General features: G+C 33.2%; 1 protein-coding gene across 1 annotated transcript in view; it reads right to left on the bottom strand.

Annotated features, from left to right (window-relative positions):
• The window catches only part of Ret (protein kinase receptor Ret oncogene), a 707,216-nt gene that overhangs the window by 219,912 nt on the left and 464,783 nt on the right, over window positions 1-22,521 (bottom strand). The window contains exon 7 of the mRNA XM_081728674.1: window positions 8,952-9,052. Coding sequence (XP_081584800.1) covers window positions 8,952-9,052 — 101 coding nt within the window. The remainder of the gene's footprint in view (window positions 1-8,951; window positions 9,053-22,521) is intronic.

Below are 22,521 nucleotides of genomic sequence, written 5' to 3'. Positions count from 1 at the left end.
GAATCTTGGCTTCTTTTTTTAACTTTTTTTATTACTTTAACATACCACTAGAGAGCTAAAGAGGCAAGATTCCCGCTTAAGCCTCTCTTCCGACCTTACTTGTTACTTCTGTGGATAAAAGGTGGCGGATGGATAGGAAAGAAGAGAGAGGGCGGGCTAAGGAATAGCACATTTTTATTCGATTTCATATCCACCAGCTAATTTTCCCCATTCTTCTCTATTGAGATAGGAATTTGCCTCTACTAATTTATATATATATATATATATTTGAATATATTGGATAATTCCCATCAGAAGAACAGACAGGACGGAAGTGAAATATATAATATATAAGGCTTACAATATTACTAATAAACTTACAACATTGCCACGCCTTTATAAATAACTCTCTTGTATTAATACCTGAATACATTTTCTCTCATCTAAACTTCAGATTATTACACCATAAAGATCTGAAACACGACTCAAGCGATTTTGTTAATATTTTAAAAATAAATATTTCATTAGTAACTCTAATAAATCACATAAAACATTCCTTATTAAAATAAATTCCAAAAGGGTAGTTTAATTTTTGGAGAAATAATTTTTCTTTAGGCGACGTTTTTCAAAAACTATAATTTTGTTCGTGTTTCACTAGAAAATGTTTCGTTCACAACTGCAACACAACATGTTTTAGTTTAAGAAATTGTAGCGAGAAAGTTCAGTGTGGTGGCCTGTACCTTATGTTATTTTCTTATGTCATGTTTACTTTTTCCTCTGACATATTTCCATAAATCTAAATTTTACATACTTTGTTAAAATTTCCATTCTCTCTCTTTAAATCTATAAATTCTCTCTTCTCACTTAAGTAGTTTTACAGTAAATTTACATGTTGTAGTCAGTTTCTTTTGTAACTTAATATTCAGCTTCTTCTATATCCTTTCTCCTTCTTCGACATTTTCCAATTTCCATATCCACTTTTTTCTCGGACTTTTTCCAACTGCTTCTGTTATCAATAGATTATTTGCTCTTCTCAGATCCTGATACACTTTACTTCTAATTCCCAAAATAAACTAGGATCATTTTTTATTTTCTTTACCTCATCTTCCAACTTATGTAATCAGACTCACACTCACGGGAGACAACTGATCGTTACCCTTTCAGAAATAATCTTAATTTTTTTCTGTGTTTTGTCTCTATCGGGAACACTCACCTAGTCCGAACACTCTATAATCTTAATAATATGATACATTTGTACACTTTTTGGAAGAAACTATACTTTTTTTTTTAGCAGAGAAACGATTGTTGTAGCCTAAAGATTTGATGTTACAATACATCTGTACTCTTTTTTACATCGCAAACAGTATTTTTGGTTGCTGCTCAGTATGCGCTCTTCAGCAATTAAGAAGTTTGATAGTGTATACCTGCAATATTTAGGCTTGAGATATTCTTTCAAAAACATTGTAAGAAAGCAAAATTCTTATGGAAATAGGCCAACGTTCGGGAGTAAGACTATAATGTAGTTTTTTTTTAATGCTACATTGGTAATGCTTCCAATAGGATATGATGAGTTAATTTCATTTGCATTATTACAATCTAGTACATCGAATGTATTAGTGACATATTATTCTAGAACGCATGAATTAACTTGAACCTTAAAAACAAGTGGAATATACTTTCGACTATGTACCTTTTTCCCGTCCATTCCCTGTTCCAACGAAAATTCTTGGGTGAATGCCTGCATGTAATACTGTATATTTCAACTAAATAAGAATTTCTTCCAGAACAACTGTAAACTCAGAAATTGTTTGTCGCTGCAGGAACTTCCATGTTCTGTAAGCTTCTAACTAACAATCTATGCAGAATTGTTACATAATACGAAAGACAAACCCAAAAATAACCAATATTTCGTGATAAAAAGCATGGACTTTTCCTAATACATTTTGTTTTCAAATACAGCTTTAATAACAATCAAAGTAATCTCCATTAGTACTAATGCACTTGTCCAAACGTTCATTCCATTATTGGAAGCACCTTGCAAATTCGGACTTTTGATAGCTGCTAGCGCCATAGTGTTTGAGTTCATCGACATCAGAAACTTCAAGTCCCTTAACATTCGACGGAACAGGAAGAAGTCCGTGGGAGCCAAATTTGGCGAATAGGGCGCATGGGTTGTCTTTGACTGCATCTTTCATTGCACTATGGGCTTTGATCTGATGATACCTTTGCTCTTCGGCGAGAAGTCTGAGCACAAACTTAGTAGTCACTCGTTATATTCCCAAATTGTCCCTCAAAATGAGCTGAATGGAGCTCCAGAATAACCTGGATAAATCTCCGAGTTGGTCGATTGTTCTGCGTCGATCTTCCCTGATGAGATCACAAATTTTGACGACATTGTCTGCACTTCGTGCACTTGAAAGACGACCGGACGGGGCTGATCATCAATGGTAATTTCCCCCTTTTATACTAAACAAACCATTCATACACTTGTGTTCTTTGTAAACTGTTTTTACATCATCACAATGCTGCATTCTTGCCCAGTAGAAAACAAAACTTCGCAGCCGCATATTATTCGTGAGAATTACACGATGCTTACAGGAGTACTACTCCAGTTATTTTGGGTCCTCCTTCATATATATGATACACTATCACTATATTTGGATTCTAGAGTGGAATCATCAAATATTATCTGAGTAATTTCTTACTGTTTTGTTGACTGTTGTACTTTATAATTAAAGAAACTATGATCAGTTACCAAAATAATCCTTTATAAACCAAGTTTACCTCTTTCAAAATATTGCATATTTAAAATAGAACAAAATATAACATTATAATCTAATTTGTCAATAAATTTAATTTTGTGTTTGAGCAAAATTGAAATTACTATTTATATGCAAATATTACAATCTAGAGTTAGTTCCTTGGAATGGTCTATATTTTACACGTCGAGAAGATGTTACACAAAGAAAGAACAGAGCCTGCAGTTCTTAAATTAAGAATATCGTAGTTCTAAGCAGAACTACTTTAAGGATAAAGAGCGATTTCTAATTTGCATTCTACAAACGGATGAAAAACTTCACGTGGTTTCGCTCTTGGAAACAGCTTAACATGAGTTTCTGCATGGCTCACAGAGCAAGCAAACTGGTATATCCTATAGCTTTCAGTTAACAAAAGATCTCTCAGGGGACAGCTAAAGGTAAACGTACTTAAGAGGGAATATTAAGTTTCTACGGTCCTGGATACAAGTGTTGTACTAGGCGTACATACTAATTAGCACTGTTCATTATTTTTAGAATGCAAGCAAAGCATGTAATTATCACGAGTACGTAACTAGAACAAAATGAGAAAAAACATTGCAAGGTTGATAGCCTATCTATATACATATATAAATGAAATCAATATAATATTTCCCATTATACTTCAAAACGGTTCAATTATTGCATTTTTGAACGCAGTATTTCTGTCGAGATGTGATTTTATCATTTCACTTTTCACAAACAACTATCCACAAGTTAATATAATCCATCATCAAATTGTAATTGTTGCCGTTTGTCGCTGCTCGTTTGCATTAATTTTTCATCCCATAGAACTTGTATTGAACAATTCTACGGGAGCCGATTTCTCTGTAGCTTAGGGGAAATTCATTAAAAATGCATATAACGATACATATAACAGTAAAAAAGAATATATTTTCATAAAAATACATGGGGTTCACATAAGCATTAGGAGGGCTCGGGCACCCTCGGCCCCCATGATCGACGTCCTTGCCATTAGGCCACCCAGTCTGCTTAAATTTTTCATTATAGGAGAGTTGGCTCATTATTTAATTTTTTTTTGAAAAATTTCGCTTTAATTGATGTTTTTTTTAAAATTTTCGTACCAATTGAAGTTTTTTTCAATATACCAATTTCATTTTATTTCTTTTAATTTATTATTATTATTATTTTCAGATAAAAATTCTCTCTTCTAGTTAATCTCAGGGAAGCGGTTGAACAATCTAATACTACAGCAAGTATAAAAAATCGGTAGACATGTAATTAATTCTCTTTATAAACTATAGGTAGATGATTTTGTTCTCACATATCTAATGTCACTTAATAATTTATTTAATTGTGTATAGTTACTGTTGATATCTAATCGATTTGGGGTTATATAAAAACTAAACAAAGTATTCAGTTTCGTGTCCTATCCAAACTGGATAAGATTGAAGATAGTAAACTATAAAAGTAACTGAAGAACGCCGAAAGGATTAGAGAAATTAAATCAGAGGAAAGGGAAAATCGCAAAAAAAAAAAAAAAAAAATCCACGGAGATTTCAATGTACGATATAAACTAAGAGGAACTACGTACTAAACTACAAACGCTACATAGCAAATGCAAGTGTCCTACTAATACCACTGTGGATATTGTGGATTTTTATTATTATTATTATTATTATTATTATTATTATTATTATTATTATTATTATTATTATTATTATTATTATTATCTTGAAACATGATTTTAAGGTAAGTATAATTTAGTTGGTCAAACAGAATCATGCAGGACACAATAAATCGGTGGCAATAATTAGATTTTATAAGTTATTATTCCGAAATTAATCCCGCATTTCTCCCCAGTATCAAATAAAAAAATCTCGTATTAGAATTGAGAGTCAGAGTGATGATACACCAGTTTACGAGAAGTGTAAATCCGTGTACAAGAACATATCACTCTGTAATCAGGATCTACTTCGCAAAGAATGTTTTAGAGAATAGCTGACTTTTACAAGTTGCTGAACGCAATAAATAGTGTTACACAGTTATGATATCAGGGTTAAAGTAAAAGTGCAAAAATACTGGTGCCATTGCGAAGAAAACGATTTTCAGGAATTTCTTAATTTTGGGAGTAATAGACCCATCACTTATCTATTCTGTATATGATGGATGTCTTAGAACTGCCATTATCAACACTAAAATATTTATCAATTTATTCATGCATAATAGCAGTAAAGAAAGGGAATCTCGAATAAACAAAATCATTAAAACAATTAAAGAAATAGATGAATCCAGGAAACTTCAACAATAAAGGAAAACGTATTAGAACTATATCGATTCAAGTCCTATTTGGATTCAGAACTTGGCTATTTTTTATCTAATTGTTCCATAGTTTACGAAATCTCTTGACATATTGAGATATAAAGCAATTTGGTTAAATATTCAAAAGGAGTGGTAGCCTTTAGCGAGAAAAATCCTCCTACAGCGAACAGGAATCCCGGAAAACGAAATTTCTAGCTTAATGTTCCACGTTTATGTTCTTCAGTCTAGAGAAAGCAGATGGTTAATAAAGACGAATGATTATGACATTACTAGTTGAACAAGAGTGAAAGAGGAAATGGGAAAACCCCGAGATAAACGAACGAATACGATGTTGTTCACGACAAAACTGCTGTGCTCGAGGAATGAACTGTGATCTCTCGCACTGCACTGAGCGCTCTGCTACTGACCCACCGTGCCCTTTCACCAACAGGAATCTTTAGACACTTTCCGGAGAAGTTCAAAAATTAGAAACGAGAAGTTATTTGGCGTTTCTGTGGTTCAGAGTTTAGTTCAATTCCAAGACATAGTGAGATATGGACTCACAGTCCACGCTGAAATTGCTGCAACAGTAGACAACACCCACATTAACCAATTAGCTATCCTTGAGTCTTTGTAATTTATATTTGAAGACCATCCTAGAGATAATTAAAATAAAATGAAGATAGTAATGAACAATAACGAATAAATTAAAATTAGAAAGTATGTTGTTTTGTAAAAGATTTCTCGCATAATAGGGTATGTATACAACTACGCAAGTTGTATTTGTAATCTTTCTTTTTTTTTTTTTTTGATATTTTCATTTTATTTATTTATGTATTAGTAATTAACGACTTCTAAATTGTATAGGAGATTTAATATAATTTATTTTATGTATAATATATATAAATGAAAATGAATTTACTTTCTGTTTTACTAATAGCTAATTCGTAATATTACATATACAATCATTGCCTACAACTGAACGGAGGATTAGAGGAAAACATTTCCACTCATGTATATTTTAGTTATTACATGTTGATTTGGTTGCCTGTTGAATAAGCAGTAAGCCTTCTTTAGTATGCAAAAATTAGATTCCCTTACCATAAAATTTCTTTGGCTCCTTATCCATTTACGGGTGACAGGGTTATTTCAAAAAGGGTAAGGAACAGCCTACAAACTAGATTATCGAATTTTGCAAGATTTTTGAATTTATAGCAGGATGTAGAAAAAAGGGAGCAGTTAATTTAACTAAAAATCCTGATTTATAGAAGTGCTGAAAACAGAAAAGTGCTCGTGTAAAAATTTAGCATTCAGCAATGTTAGGTTATTCATCGATCCAGAGATATTTTCGTTTAATTTTCGATAGTATGTACCAGAAAGAAAAAAAAATCCGAAATAATCTGTTCCTTTAACTCCACATTCCAACTCCACGGTTTATAAACTTCATGAAAATGAATGCATTCAGCAAGTAAAAGGTAGTTTCTACATAATGATAATAGCAAATACTATTAAAAGTGTTTCGTTTCTGAACTTCTGAGGATATTTTTTGTAACTATCTTCGAAATTCTTGTTTACCTTACACAACTCCTTGCTAGCAAGTGTTGTCGAAAATAACACAGTCATTTTTATTTACTGGTTTCATCATATTATAGAACTGTTAACTAAGTAATAATGAGTTAAGTGACAAACATCAATAAATAATTAAAGTTTGAAAACCCTCAAATTGTTCATTTCATAACTGAAATTTAGAAGTCACTACATATATCTTGCCTCTCATTGAGTGTGCTTGGAAGAAGTTCCAACGCTAACTTCGGTTCTGAAGAGAGGAGAAGTTTCACAGTAAATATTGCAATAAAAGCTCGAAACGACTTTTCAGATACAGCCCATATTAATAACCATTACCTACTACACCTCCCAACTTATACTACGTATTATAGAGATACAAACCCAGTAAGATTTTTAAAAAATCATTAAAGCATGAACTTCTCATTTCTAAAACGTAGCTTATGTAGTAACAGTGCATTCATTATTATAAACATTACACACATTTTATACATAATCTCAAAGTTTTTAAAAGAGGAGGTTTTCAATTTGACCTCCTTATATATATATATATATATATATATATATATATATATATATATATATATATACTTATTCTTACCGTGTGAAGAATGTGCACTTCTGCAGCTCATTCTAATATAAACGTTCTTCATTTATCGTATTAAATGTTAACACAAAACAAATTCCATTTGTAGAAGCTACAAATTGCTTTGGAACCCTGTTAGCTGTCTCGTGGCACATTCTGTTAGATACCATTTAAAGCACACAATAATCAAGATAAAGGACATTGCTTGATTTATCCGTTGCCTTTTGTTGCAACAATTAAAATCACACTAACCATAATTGGAATTAACCAATCACATACAGAAGAAATTATAACTCATGCAGGCTTGATTACTAGAAGAACTGGTGTCTTTTTTCGAAACGTTCCACTTCTAGCTACTCAATTTGATCTAATTAGAAACAAGGAATTATGGAAACCAAAAATGGATCAAAAAATTGCGATCTTGGCCAATAATTAGTTTTAAGATCAAGGACCACAAAATGGTTGAGCGACCCCTAAATCGAGTTTTGTATTTTCTACGGAATAAGCACATCACACTGAGTTAACTGATAGTTTGGGTTTTTCTACAGTAGATGTATTGCTCCATATATAAGGCCTATAAGAAAATTTTTGATTGAAATATAGTGGACTTTTTGATCCAATAAAAAGTTCTACAAATGGTATGCTAATGGTCATTTACTTAAATGTTATTTTACTACAAATTTTGTTCAACTTGACAGAAATAATGTTCATAAAGACTATGCTTATCAGGAAGTATTAATATAAAATATAATTTTGTTCACAGCTTTATTATGTAATTTGAAATCTGTTTTCAGTATAAAATTAAGGTTTATAATATACCTTAATAATGCCTCTAAATAACGCGATATCGATATATTGCGGGTATAAACATGACTCTCGAAGTCTAACTAATTTTCCAACTTCTATTATGATTCCAGTTTAGTTTAAATTTCCAATATCTTTGAGACTGAGGATGTTTGTACATATTAAGAATTCGGTCATCTTAACCCTGAAAACTAGTCACTATATAGTTTCTAAATTTTCTAGTTGTGTTTGTGCGCCCCTGGAACCAATCTTGGGAATAATGGCTGTGAACATTAAAAGAGAAAAATATAAAATGAAAAACTGTTAAAAAATTTGAGAGAGTTAATGGTAATGTTATCAACTGTGAGTATAATTCGCGTATGTGGATAGCATGAAGTACAAAATGAGAGTAGATGGAAATTGAAGAAAAGTGCTTTTGTGTCTCCCGTCGAAAGTAATGTTGAACTGCAAAGTTTAAAAGATCAAGTCGGGGAGGATAGTGAAGTTTGATGGCTGCTTGTATAAATTGTTCCTTCAAAAACGAAGTTACGTTAACAAAGTTGTGAAAAGTTATTTTAATTATCATGTAAATTTCAGTACATTGTAGAAAGGTTATTACACGGGTGTAAAGCGTGTCTCCTGATATCCGCAATATAACTATTTTCTACTGTAAAGAGATGAGTTATGTATAATGGTTCAAAACGCTATAGTGAAATCTGACGATGAACAGTACGTCACGTAACAAATGCTACTGATTAATTATTATATTATGTAATATATATGCAATATATATAGCTATTTAACTCAATTTATCATGCAATTCAAACATCAGGAGACGACGATTTTGTATATAATTTTTATATGCAACACTACAATGTTTGGCATATAGTTTTTGCACGTAACAGTAAAATCGCAGATACAACTAACTATATTTTACAAAATTTCAGAATGGTTATTCGAGGAATATTATAATAGATACTTACCATTCTAGGAGTTATTCCTGGTACCAAAGAAGTATCATTAAACACTACAGTAAAATTGTTAACTTCATGTTGAAATTCATATCCTTTCCTTATGAGTACACCTGCAACAAAAAAATTAAAAATACTTTGTGAATTGTTGTTAGTGAACATGTCAAGGAAGGAATCGTGATTACACGTTACTTAATATTGGTAAAAGTTGACAATTTATATTTTGTACAAATATAAAAAAAGCTTTAAAGAGCATTAAATTTTCTCTCTCTCTTATATATATATATATATATATATATATATATATGAATTTGGCCACTTGTTCATAAGAGACAAAAATAACACTAGATGGGGGAGAGTATTTACCTCATTATTATAGCAAAGTTGTGAAAGAAGTTGGAGAGAGCTCTTAATTTTTTTTTTAAGGATTATGGTATATGAAAATATACACAAAATGAGTAATAATACTAAACAAGAAATCAGTACTACAGTAATTAGTGAGTCTTTGCTGCGTTATATTATGCTCCAGTTATATTATTTAAAACTATGTACACCACTAGAACAATATTGACTAATGTACAATTTACGTATATTAAGATTTGGACAGATGGTTATAATATTGCTATTAGTTCTGATTAGTGTTGTAAAATTTCCGGAAATTTTGAGCGTGCTAGTAAAAAACAGTTTTTTCCGGAAAATTTGGGAAAATAACAAAAAAATCTTTGTATTAGGTTAGTGTCACTAGTATTGCAACCTTTTTTTTTTTTTTGAACGCGTGAAAAATATAAGTTGAAAAATTCCAATATTGTGAATATTTTAAAAAAGAAGCATTCGATAATAGAACTGTTATAATTATTCTTGAAAATTAATAGTTTGCACTCATTTCCTTTATGTACCTTTTAGTCGTTTACTCCTGGTTGTGCATTAACAGAACTTTTACAATTGCGTACACATTTACCATCATGAAACGTTTTTGTTGCAACAAATAGGGCTCTTGAATGAAACTGAGTTCCTAATGTGCTCTTTGAGCTGGTGAAATTTTGTTAATGTTAACCAAATTACTTCTAAAAGAAAGAGCAGTAGGCAAATTTCGCTAATACTCATGCACTAAGACATATAATTACTATTATTTAATATTCAAATTCAGACTTTAATATAAATTTTCTGTATCATACAAAATTTTGTATGTAAACAAATACTGTACCTGTTTTCTGGTGCGAGAAATTATCTCTCTTTCTCTCTCTCTCTCTGTATATATATATATATATATATATATATATATATATATATATATATATATATATATATATATATATATATATATATATATAAATAATGAAACTGACTATATTTGTAACTTAGCATATCTTGAAGCACCAGACTGATCTCGATAAAAATTTTCAACAGAGATGAGGTTCGGGCATGGGATGGTTTTCATCATTTCACTTTGAAGGTTCAGCTTGGAGGAAGTGCAGATATATATGAAAATTACGGATCTTAGTGTCGAACCCATAGTTTTCGGGGTTGAATAGGATGAACAGTGACATTTCCGATGACGCATAAATTCAAATTAAGCACTGCAACTTGGGAGAAGGGGAGGGGAGAAATATAAAATGATCGAAAATGATCATTATTAATGTGAAATCCATAGTTTTTGGGGTTGCTGAGATGAACAGTAAGACTTCCGATGTTGTTTAAATAAAAATTCAGGCCCGCAACTTAGGGGAGATATATAAAAATGATTGAAAATAGCCGATAGTAGTGTTGAATCAATAGTTTTCGTGGTCGCTGAGGTGATTAGTGACACTTTCGATGCCGTTTAAATCCTCATTTATCCTCGCAAATTGGAGGAGGGGGAGGTTTATAAAAATTATGCAAAATGGATGATATTAGTGTGAATCCATAGTTTTCAGGGCAGCTGAGATGAACAGTGGCATTTTCAATGTAGTTTAAATCCAAATACAACGCCAAAACTTTAGGGAAAGGGAAGGGGTGATATATAAAAAAGAGATCGAAAATGACTGATTTAGTGTCGAATCCATAGTTTTCGGGGTCGCTGAGATGAGCAGTGACATTTTCGATGCGGTTAAATCCAAATTTATCTCCACAACTTGGAGCGGGGAGATGTATAAATATGATCGAAAATGACCGATATTAGTGTCGAATCCAGTTTCTGGGGTCGCTGAAATGAACAGTAACACTTCTGATAAATCAAAATTCAACCTCGTAACTTGGGGCGGGGGAGAGATAATATATTAGTATTGAATCCATGGTTTTTTTGGGTCCTGAGATAAACATTAACACCTCCGATGCTGTTTAAATTTAAATTCAGCGTCGCAACTTGGGGGAGGGAGAAGGGGTGGATATATAAAATGATCCTCCTTCTGCTTTGACGCATCTTGTCCAACGTTCTTTCCATGCCTTGAATGCATATTTTCGAATAAACTCAGCCCTAGCCAGAAGACATTACGTTTGGCAACATCGCACGGAAACAAATGAATGCTGAATTGCATTCTAACCCGTTCCTACTACTAGTACTACTATTACTACTTTTAGTACTGCTATTACTACTACTACTACTACTACTACTACTACTACTACGACTACCACTTTTGCTAAGGATCTGTATAAATACAAGGGCAAATTTATTTTAATGAAAGAAGTTTAATGAAAATTTTAAAAAATAATCGTTAAATCACTTTTTGAATAAGATTTTCCTTAGTATCATGTTGCGCTAGCTCACTCGGCTACGAGGGCGTTTACTTTGTGCTATATGTTGGTCATGTGTTACCAAGAGGATCGCGATATAGACGTCATTCATTTTTCCTACATTGTTGCCAAGCGTAACCCCGTTCATAATGTCTTATGGCTAGAGTTCAGTGTATTTCGAAAATACGTGCCTTGAATACACTTTGGTAAAAGTCAGGTGGCTCATTTTTACACCATTGTTTCACACAAGAAATGGGAACATTGTCACTGTAGAATGGTTTCCGTCGCAGGTAGGCACTCAGACGACTACACAGGAAGTAATTCGAAGGAGTATATTCTGGACTGAGAGACGACTCCCCATTCCATTTTCATGATTTTCTGCTGTGTCAATATATTTGTGTGAATATTGGTATTGTCATGATGGAGTTTGATAACCTTATCCTGCAGCTTTGGTCCCTTGGTCTGGAGACTTGATCCAGTGACAAACAATAACTCTCCTTGTTAAGTGTGGAGCCATGTCTCAAGAAGTATGTAAAAAGGACTCCGCACTGATAATTTTCTGGTCTGATCTGGAAAGTTGGGGTTTTAAACCACTGCAACCAACGTCGGATACTGGCTCCGTCCAATGTGTAATCCTCATAAATTGGAAGCAAGTTCCTGTATATTGATAGGCTGATTCATCGCCGGTTTTGAACAGGAATTAAATTACCGGCTGTTGTCGAGTCCTGATGTCTTCTACTTCAGTGTCCATTGTGGTTTATTTGCAAACAGCAGGAAACAACAATTTTTAACATTTCGAAGTCAAAGGATCAAAGTATGTTCACCTAAATTTTTATCATCGTATTGCAACTAATAAAACTATTATACTCATCTTTGCAAAGCTTATTGAACACCCTTTGTAGCTTAACTTTAAAATCTTTTTAAAAATTTTACGCTATACTAGAACTGATATGTAAAATTAATAAATAAAAGAAAGAAGCTAGTTTACTGAAGCAGTCATATCCAATTACTGTACATCATTAAGGTCATTATCTTCATAGATGAAAGAAATCAATGGAGTGTATAACATTCTTGAGTGTATAACATCACCTTAAGTATTCTGTATTTACTTTTAGGTCACCTGAAGCAAAATACAGAAGCTTTCCGAAGCTCTCAGAATAAACTTCTCAAATAGTGTGGTAACTACGTAGATTATCTTCCCACTTTCTACTCTGTTCTTCGTATCCACATTTTGAAAGCTTCAAACTATTTTATGGGCCACTATGTCCAGCTGTTTTGCAACACTGCTACAGTTAAGTCATGCGCAATCGGTATAGAGTAGAGTTCTAGAGCTGAATATCTCAGTGTCTTATTTTGCTGTGGTGTTTTGACAATATTTGAACAGGTTAGTGCGTTGATAGTTAATTTATATTTGTTTCCGAAGTATTTTCTGCATACTGGCAATGAATTATTACAGCAAAAGCACAGTAAAATTTTCATTTGACAAGGAATTTAGGCCAGAATGAAGCAATTTTGCTTCCATTTCTGACGCGAAGATCATTTTTAGGACCATTTAGTGAATATTCGTTCCCTTCTGTTATGCAGTGAAGATTACTCTAGTATGTATTCACTTTGCTTCATCACAGTGCTACGACATCTTTCTACATACTGCACCAGATCAGGTGCTATATTTACATTCTGATGGCAAGACCAGCTATGTCCGTAGGTCTAGTGCCATTATCAATATAATTAAAGTATTAACGTATATTACATCATGAGTTTGCCTTTTGATGTGCCTTTGGATACATTAAAACGGACACGAAATGTCTAGGGCACAGTATAGTCATAGAGCAGGAGAAGTGGAGACCGCAGTCCGCTTTTGGTGCTATTTACAATGAAATACATGCATCTTAGATGAAAATTGATAAACATGTTCCTACGCGTATTACTATGGTGGGTATCGAACTATCTTGGACGGTTATCTAGTTACTGGAAATTTTGATCTTTTTCGCATCTTATCTTCTCGAGGGCTCGCTATTCAAGACAATCACACACATCCTGTTTCATCCCAAATGATGGCTCTAGGTAGAGTTTCTACTTAATCCGCATTTGTGTAATCTGTGACAGCTTCCGAACTTATTCCTAATCTCAATGGTTTATAAAATATAGATCATCGTCCTGCAATACTAATTTTCAGCCTAATGAATTTAATGAATTATCATCTACAACGATCTGATGATGATGAGTGGGAAGGGGTAGTTTTGGAGAGAAACACTAGCTTCCGGATGTTTTCTCACCATTGTAAGTCTCACTGCGTGTTCAAGGGTTACAGTTTCAATTCAGTTTAAAGTATTAGGTAAGAAATACAGTTTAAATAATGGATCAGACGGGCCAGATGAAAGGAATTAGTGGGCCAGAGCCGGCCCGAGGGTCGGCTGTTGCACACAGCTGATCTAGAGTTTGTTTTTTGGACTAAGTCTCTGGAAGACAATCTAGGTTTTCGTGACCAGAAGTTTACAACATTAACGGGCGGCTAACGCGTAGAAATTCAACAAAACGACATCAATATATCGCAGTCTCATTATATGGTCGTGTTCGCGATACACAATAGAGGCCACTTTGATATTGCAGGCAAAGACAATGTTCTACATGTAATAATTTCTCAGAGAAAACTACTCTTGTGTTGTTCAACGACCTTCAAATTACTAGAAGAATGGCCTTTCGAACACGCACATTGCATATGAACCGGATGATGTATTCAGAATGTTCTTAAGTGTGTTTCTATCAGTATATACACAGTATATTTTAATATGAGGAAAACATACTAATATTGGCTAGATTCACTAACTCGTGCCAATCATTCTCATGAAATTTTTTCAGACGTCAGTAACGATGGCAGTGCTGTGGATTATACCAAACTATAGCTATGATATCAATAATGTGACACTATTTGTGGTTTAACTGAGGCTAATCAATTTTTGATTTTTAGGATTTGAAGTATGGAGTGTCATCTTGAGAAAAAGGGCCATCTGCGACATGTTCACCTGTACAAATTTAACAAAGGTTCTGGTGCTGTAGAGTCATCCAGACAAATCTGTATGATGAGTCGCTATTACTGGAAGTAGTACCTAGAATGACTTAAGAGCTTGCGAAGTGGAAATTTTGACCTGAAATTTCTCTCGTTCTAGTCACCCACGTCATTTCGTTGATAACTATATGAGCGATTTGATTTATTGCCATACTCACTAAATGTTGCGTGACACTTTCAACGTATGAGAGAGTACCAGAAACTGGGTTTTTACTGCGTCCAGACAGCAGGAACCAGCGTGATGTTACAACAACTGCCTGAACGTTGGGAATAGATGTGAACAATGCGGTGGAATACATCAGTGATACACTGTCTGATTATTTCAACTCTCAGGTAAGAAGTGTATCCACTGGTTTCAAGCAACAAAAATAAATGAATCAACCTAATACGTTAATTGGATTTTACTGTTCATTTATAGTATTGAGACGAGGCTAATATATCTATACATATGAGCGACGGCAATATGTACAATATTAGCAGAGCTAATCTACAAAGGAGTCTTCCCCACATTTTCTTGGTTTAATTCCCGATGGGAATACCTGTCTTGGATACAAGTTCCTTTTTGTGGTTTTGATCTTAATTCTACTTTAAATTGACTTCCTATCTCCGTACTCCACATTTTGGTAAGCAGCGAACCATCATCATCGAGAAAGGGTGGGAGTAAGAGGTCAGCTTTATTCATTCCTCATTTGATTACCCTTTATTTGCAAGTCCTTAGTTTATCCTCTCAACTGCGAATACCGCTGTAGGACTCGTGGATGATTGCTCAGAGAGGATGAACAGTTGATGTCTTTCTCCGATAGAGGTAGATGTGCAGGGACGTAAGGAGAAATTTATTTCGGGACAGATTCTGAAGCATTTTGAGGCGTCCAAATTCAATATGAGGAAAGGTTATATTAAAATTTGTAAAAATATTCCTAAAATTAGAATAAATTTACAGAAAAGTCGTGATTTCGTGGGGATCCGAATTCCCAAGATCGAAATCCTGAATACATTCCTTGTGGACGTGCACTATTCTGTCCTAGTTTTTATGTGTGTCCATATTTTGTTAATTTTTTGTTCAAAGATATTAGAAACGAGAGAAGGTTAAATCAACAAACTAAGTCTATAACCCATGGTGCCGCGTTTACAAAAACTCTCCATTTACTACTTTCCTTAGCCAAGTGGATCTAATTTCTACTTTCTATTTATGTTTCTGCAAAATTCATCTGAATGTTGTTCTCTCACCTGATCCTAGGTCTCCCAAATTGTTGTTTTCCAACTTGATTTATAGTCCAAATTTTGAAAGCGTTCCTACTTTCTTTCATTCTGGCTACACGATTTGCCTTTCTGAGACTCCCAGACTTGATGACTAAGAGTGTTTGGTTTAATGTTATAAATTATTGAGTTTCTCGTTACGAAAGTTCCACTATTCCCCATTCACGTTTCTTTTGAGTCCAAATATTCGCCTCAGGATTTTATTATCAAAATCTTTAAGTGTCCGTTCTTCCCTCAGAGTAAGCGACCATGTTTTGCAACCATACTGCACAACAGGCATAATTGTCATTTTATACATTTTAAGCTCCAAACTCCTCAACAGAATTCCTGAAGTCGAAAGGTTTTAAGTTAACAACAACACAAATTCTCTCCCTTCATTTACTTTCTTCTTGAATATGATTTTCGTCTGTTAATATCAATCCTAGAGATTTGATACTATCCACTTTGTTGAAAGCATTATATCATATGTTGACATAATATACAACATTACGATCCCGGCACATTTCCATATATTTAGGTTTTCTCTGCATTTACTTCTAAACCGATGTCTCTACATGCATTCAATAAAACCTCTAATTTTTTTATATTGTTTTTCTATCATTTCTTATCAGATTTACATCATTAGCATATGTCATGACCTAGTGAATACCATTGAGCTCTATGCCCTGGTTACTATCTTTAATTTTCCTTATAACGTACCCGAGAACAAAGTTGAACAATAATGGTGAAAACATATTTCTTTGTTTCAGGACATTCGCGACGTGAAAACTGATGGACAAGTTTTTCCTATATGGATTTATTTACTATATGGATTTACGGACGTTGAGGACTGTTAAGGACGTTGAAAAAGCAATTTTGAAGATGAAAAATAGTAGTACCTGTGATGTATATGGTCTTAATTCTATTATACTTAAAAGTGACATACATTTTATTGCTGAACCTTTAACACACATTGTCAACAGTTGCATATTAGAGTCGATATTTCCTGATATGTTAAAATATGTTAAAGTAATTCCAGTACACAAAAAGGGCAATAATTCAGAATGTGACAACTATAGACCTATATCTATAATCCCTGTAGTAGCCAAGCTTGTTGAAATATTACTCAATGATCAAATAGTTAAATATTTTGAGAGCAATTCATTGTTTAGTAGCTCCCAATTTGGGTATAGAGAAGGATTAGGTACAATTAAAGCGACAACTTCTTTAGTTAAAGATCTTTTAGACAGTTTAGAAAGTAAATACTTTACTAAAGTTAGATTTTATGACTTGTCAAAAGCGTTCGACACGGTATCTCATACGATTATTTTAAGTAAATTAAAATACTACGGTTTTCAACATGATGCGTTAAACCTTATAAAATCATATTTATCAGACAGATATCAAAAAGTAGAATTCCATAATTCGAACTCCAAATACTTACAAGTGGGTTCTGGGGTACCACAGGGATCTGTTCTGGGTCCCATTTTATTCCTTATTTATATCAATGACCTTCCCAAAGTAGCTACTATTCCCGCTAAAGGCTATCTTTTCGCTGATGACTTTGGAGTCTGTGTAAGTTCCAAATCAATTATCGAAAGAGAACAATTAACCCAAAATATAACAACCGTAGTTGAGGATTGGTGTACTGCAAACCTTTTGTGTTTAAACCTGAGTAAAATACAAGATCTTAATGTTACATATAACAATCTAGATTACACAGAAAAATATTCTACAGTTAAATTTTTGGGATTTGAACTTGATTCAAAATTAAACTGGTATAATCACATTGAAATCATGGCAGCTAGTGTAACAAAGGGTATATACATGTTGAGAAAATTAAGAAGTTGCGTTAGTTTGAAAATCTTAAGAATTGTTTACTTTGCCCAAATCCACAGCTTTCTATCATATGGTACTATTCTTTGGGGTGGATCTAGTAACATTTATAAGCTTTTAAAGCTGCAAAAGAAAGCTGTCAGATTGTTATGTAGTCTTCCTTCTCGTAGTCACTGCAAACCTAGTTTCAAGCTACTCAAAATAATGAATCTTCCTGCTATTTTTGTTTTTCAATGTTTAATGTATGTAAAAAAGAATAGAGATAACTTCCCTGAACATTCCAGGTATCATTCATATAACACAAGATACAAAGATAATATAATGGCAGTGTATTACGATTATACCAAAACACAAAAGAGTTTTATTGGCACGTCCGCAAAATTATTCAACTTTCTCCCAAAAGCACTGAGAGATACCGAAGTGGGTACTTTTAAAAGTAAACTCAAATCACTCTTATTAGATAATCCAATATATTATATAGAAGAGTTTTACGAAATTACAAAGCAATTAAAGTGAAAAATTGAAGAACTATGAGAGAAATAAATAGACATGTATAGTACGAGTAGTTATCTATTGTATTGTGTTGTGATCGTTATTCTTTGTATTGGAATTACAATTGATATGTATTACAGTTATATCTTTATATTTTTTTTTCTGTATCCATATATGTAAATATTATGTATCCAATTTATTCCTTTTGTAAATGTTGTATATGCATTTTAATCTGTAACTTTAAGATCTGACGATTGTAATGCTTTAGATGTCCTCTGAAGTTTCTGCAATAAAGACGATATGAATATGAATATGAATACTTTGGATTTATTTAAACACGTTTTATTTAATTAACCTAGCTTTCTCGCTATTCCAAATTTTGAAAGTATGTTCTACAATGCTTCCCTCTTAATCAAGTCATAAGTCTTTCTAAATTTAATGAATAATTGATGTACCAAGATATTATATTAGCATTTCTTTTCGAGTATTTATCGAATCGTAAATACCTGGCTGATAGTTGATCGATCTCGCCTAAATCCGCACTGATAGTCTGTGTTTGGGATTAATTTTGCTAACAGAATGTTTGAGAGAATTTTATAGGATGTCAAAAAAGAGTTGCCGTAATAATTATTACAATCAGTTTTGTAGTCTTACTTGTGTATTGCAACAAGGATTGATTATGTTTACTCTTGTGGTAATTCCTCCTTGTTCCAGATAAGGATAATGAGTTTATGTATGTTGATCCACAATATTTACCCTTCAGCTAAGATTAAATTAGCCGGAATTTCGTCTACACCCGAAAATTTGTTTCTTTAAATTCTTTATAACAGTTTCAATATCTATTCGGATAGGCTTCGAAATATAAGTTTTGGTGATTGCGTTTGCCTTTCCACGAACATTAGTTTTTGGTTGCGTGTTAAGCAAATCATCAAAGGATTCTTTCCATTTGTTGAAAGTATTACTTGTATCAGTGAGAATTGTTTCCTCGGCTTCCTTTAATACATAAGTATGAGGTTGATAACCCTTCTCAACATCATGTTGAGCCCTATACATGTAGCGAATATTCTTGTTTCCATTATAACACTAATATGCAAAGTTTTGTTGTTTTGCAGTTAAGAGGTTTATCGAAATGGATTTTGTCCTCAGATTCCGAAAATGACCTTCGGAATGTTGTATAACGTCAGGATTTTTCACAAATCACGAAACTTTGAAAATTGAAAGAAGTGTATTTTAAAATTATTTTGATATATGACAACGTTTGTAACATGTTCAATAGCATTCTAGATGGTCGGAATGATTGTGCAAGGCGTTAAATATATTCCAAAGCATACATTTCTAACATTCACCACTGGGCTCCACTTTAAACTTACCCTTTTTGGATTTTCTTTCGTGTTCTTCCGTATTACAGTCTCTTTTTAACACCCAACAAATAGTCGGCTGTCATATGGACAGTCCACCCTCCCTGCTATCTTTTTTACATCACTTTAATGTCCTGATTGAAATGTTCGCCATGTTCTTCCGTAAAACCATGAAGATTGTCAAGAAAATAATTTAAATTAGCATGAAGAAAGTGCAATTTCAAGCTCATGTGGAAAAAAAAAGCAGTTTATAAGATATCGACATCTCGTCTACTAAAATGCTATAATTCCCAGCCTTCGTGTTCCCCAAATTGTTTTGTACCACGTTTCTAAATGCAGTCCATGCTTCTAATTAAGTCTCACTCATAGTTTTCTCCAATGTTTTGTCCGCCATCAGTTTTCTTAATTGTGGGTCTCTAAAAGTGCCAACTATGATATTTCAGACGTGATTGATGGAAACTTAACATCAAGGTACTGAAAGCATTTAGTGTCTCTGCTTAAAGCTGTCACAAATTGCTTCAGTAAATCTAACTTTATGTATAACAGTGGCAACAAGAATTTTCGGGGCCTCAACTAGTGAAAATGAAACAATGTTCTTTTCTGCAGGTATAAAAGTACGTCTGAATGACCACTGCTTCCAAACTCAATATTCAATTCTTGCTCTGGAGTCCCATTCCCAAAAAAAGTAAGAGTATTTTGTGTACCCTGCTTGTTGGCCGACCATATTCCAATCATCTTGAAATTCCTGCACACAGACTACTCATAATGTTTGTATTGCACCTTTTAGCAAAAATTTAAGATTTTCGAACATTTCTTTTATGATACGTACAATTTTAACACAACCAACAATCCCTCCATCCCTCTAGAGCATCTTTTAACACACTATAAACGTTAATATATATCAATGTCAATAAAAAGTGTGTTTGTTTAATTTTCACATTTTCGTGGTTAGTGAAAAAACCTGACGTAATACACAACTTTCAAGGATATTTTCGGAATCTGCGGAAAAAATCTATTCAAATACACAATTTTATTTCAAAACAAAGAAAAAAGTTGAAAAAATGCGTATCAGTATAATCTTCAACTCATTAATTTTATAAATTTTAAAATCCCATTTCTTTGTTCTAAAAGTTTTGGAAATTTCTTGCCTGATATTAACGAAAGTTTGCGTATTTATACCGTTCGAATTTTGTATGCAACTAGTTTTGCCTGTTTTCTTTTCTCTGCTAGTTTAGTGTATTTCTAAAAATGAAAAAATGAAATCTTTGAGTTTTACGTCCCACGATTATGCCGGTTAGGCTAAAGGAGACGGTGATGATGAAAGATGAGTGAAATGGTGGAAATAAGAAAGTAGGAGGAAACGGGAGAACCCCGAGAAAACCCACGAGCACGGTGTTTGTCCACCACAAAGTCCACGCGGCGCGAGCTGGGATCGAACCAGGGACCCCAAGCACCGGAGGTGAACGCTCTACCACTGAGCAACCGCGTGTTAAATTTCAAAATTTGGGTTAAATTTCATAGGAAAAGAATCATAAATACGAAAATTAGAATGAGCTAAACAAAATGTTGCTAAATGGACAAGAAAATTTTATTTTTGTATTATTGTTCTTATTTACTGATCTTTTGACAAGTAGTTGTCCACATACATATCTTTACTGATTATACACATATTAACATTGCAAGGAATACCGAGTAAAGTCGTTATCAAATTATATTCCTACAACATCATATTTATAGACATGCGACAATAATTTTGGACATGAGTGTACATTTAAAACAATCATATCACACCACCAGCCTTAAAAGTAATAACAGAAGTTCTATCATTAGCAAATTCAGCCCATTTAATTGCTGATATTATTCATTTGTGAATGGGAAACCTTGTTCCTAGTTGGTAATATTTATCTCCTTCTTCGTAAGATTTTGTGAACTGCGCTGATTCTTTTCCTTTCCATCCAAGTTCCTGAATTGGTACTAGGTTCACCCTATTTTTCTGTAACTCAGTCGTTGCGGATTTTAGCGCGCTTGCCCTACAAATACTTCTTATATTCCATGTTCCTAGTCTCATTCCCACTTTACTTTGTTGATGTCATGCCAAATTATCAGTCCTGGTCCGAGGGTACTGTGAATGTAATTTGTAATATTTTTGGAAGAAGTTTTCTTGTTATATATTATACATTTTGTTATTTATTCCTTCATCTTATTCACGATCTCTGTTTTATTTATTTATTTGTTTGTTTATTCTCTTAATTTGTAGATCTTGTAAGATCTTATATTAGATTCACTTTTTTTAAAAAAGAAGTTCTATTGCAAAATGTAATGTGTGATTGTTTCTGTTGTTGGTCAATCGTAACGAGAAAAATAGTCTCGCTGTTGACGTCTGCATTAAACTTTAACCAATCGACCAATCAATCAAAATCTCCGTACTATAATTTAACACTAAATTCTAATGGCTGCAAACTTTACCTTAGGAAATAAACATAATGTGGGTGTTACCATTTAGAGAAACATATCCTATTAGAATCCACAAAAAATCATTTGATATAAATTGTTTGTAGACTTCAGAGAAGTGAATAGCATAGAAGACTCCGAGCTACTTCAAAACGACATTGCTAACTTTTCCTCCTTAGGTGACACATGGCTGCTAAAAGTTAATCCCGATAAGAGAGTAAATCCATTACATCTTTCCTAAAGAAAAATATTGTATACACTTCATACAAAATAAATAGTTTGTCCATCACGAAAGTCAATTACTCATAAGGATCTCAGAGTTACTTTTGATACAAAACTTTCACAGAACATGTAAACACCATCCCTAAGCATTCGATGCGTCTTCTAGCACTTCTGTACAGATAAACAGACAAATGGAGCTTTCTACAAGACA

Source organism: Thermobia domestica, chromosome 10 (assembly GCF_964235325.1).
Source record: "Thermobia domestica chromosome 10, izTheDome1.hap1.1, whole genome shotgun sequence".
Taxonomy (NCBI): Eukaryota; Metazoa; Arthropoda; class Insecta; order Zygentoma; family Lepismatidae; genus Thermobia; species Thermobia domestica.
This window is presented reverse-complemented; position numbering and strand designations above follow the sequence as displayed.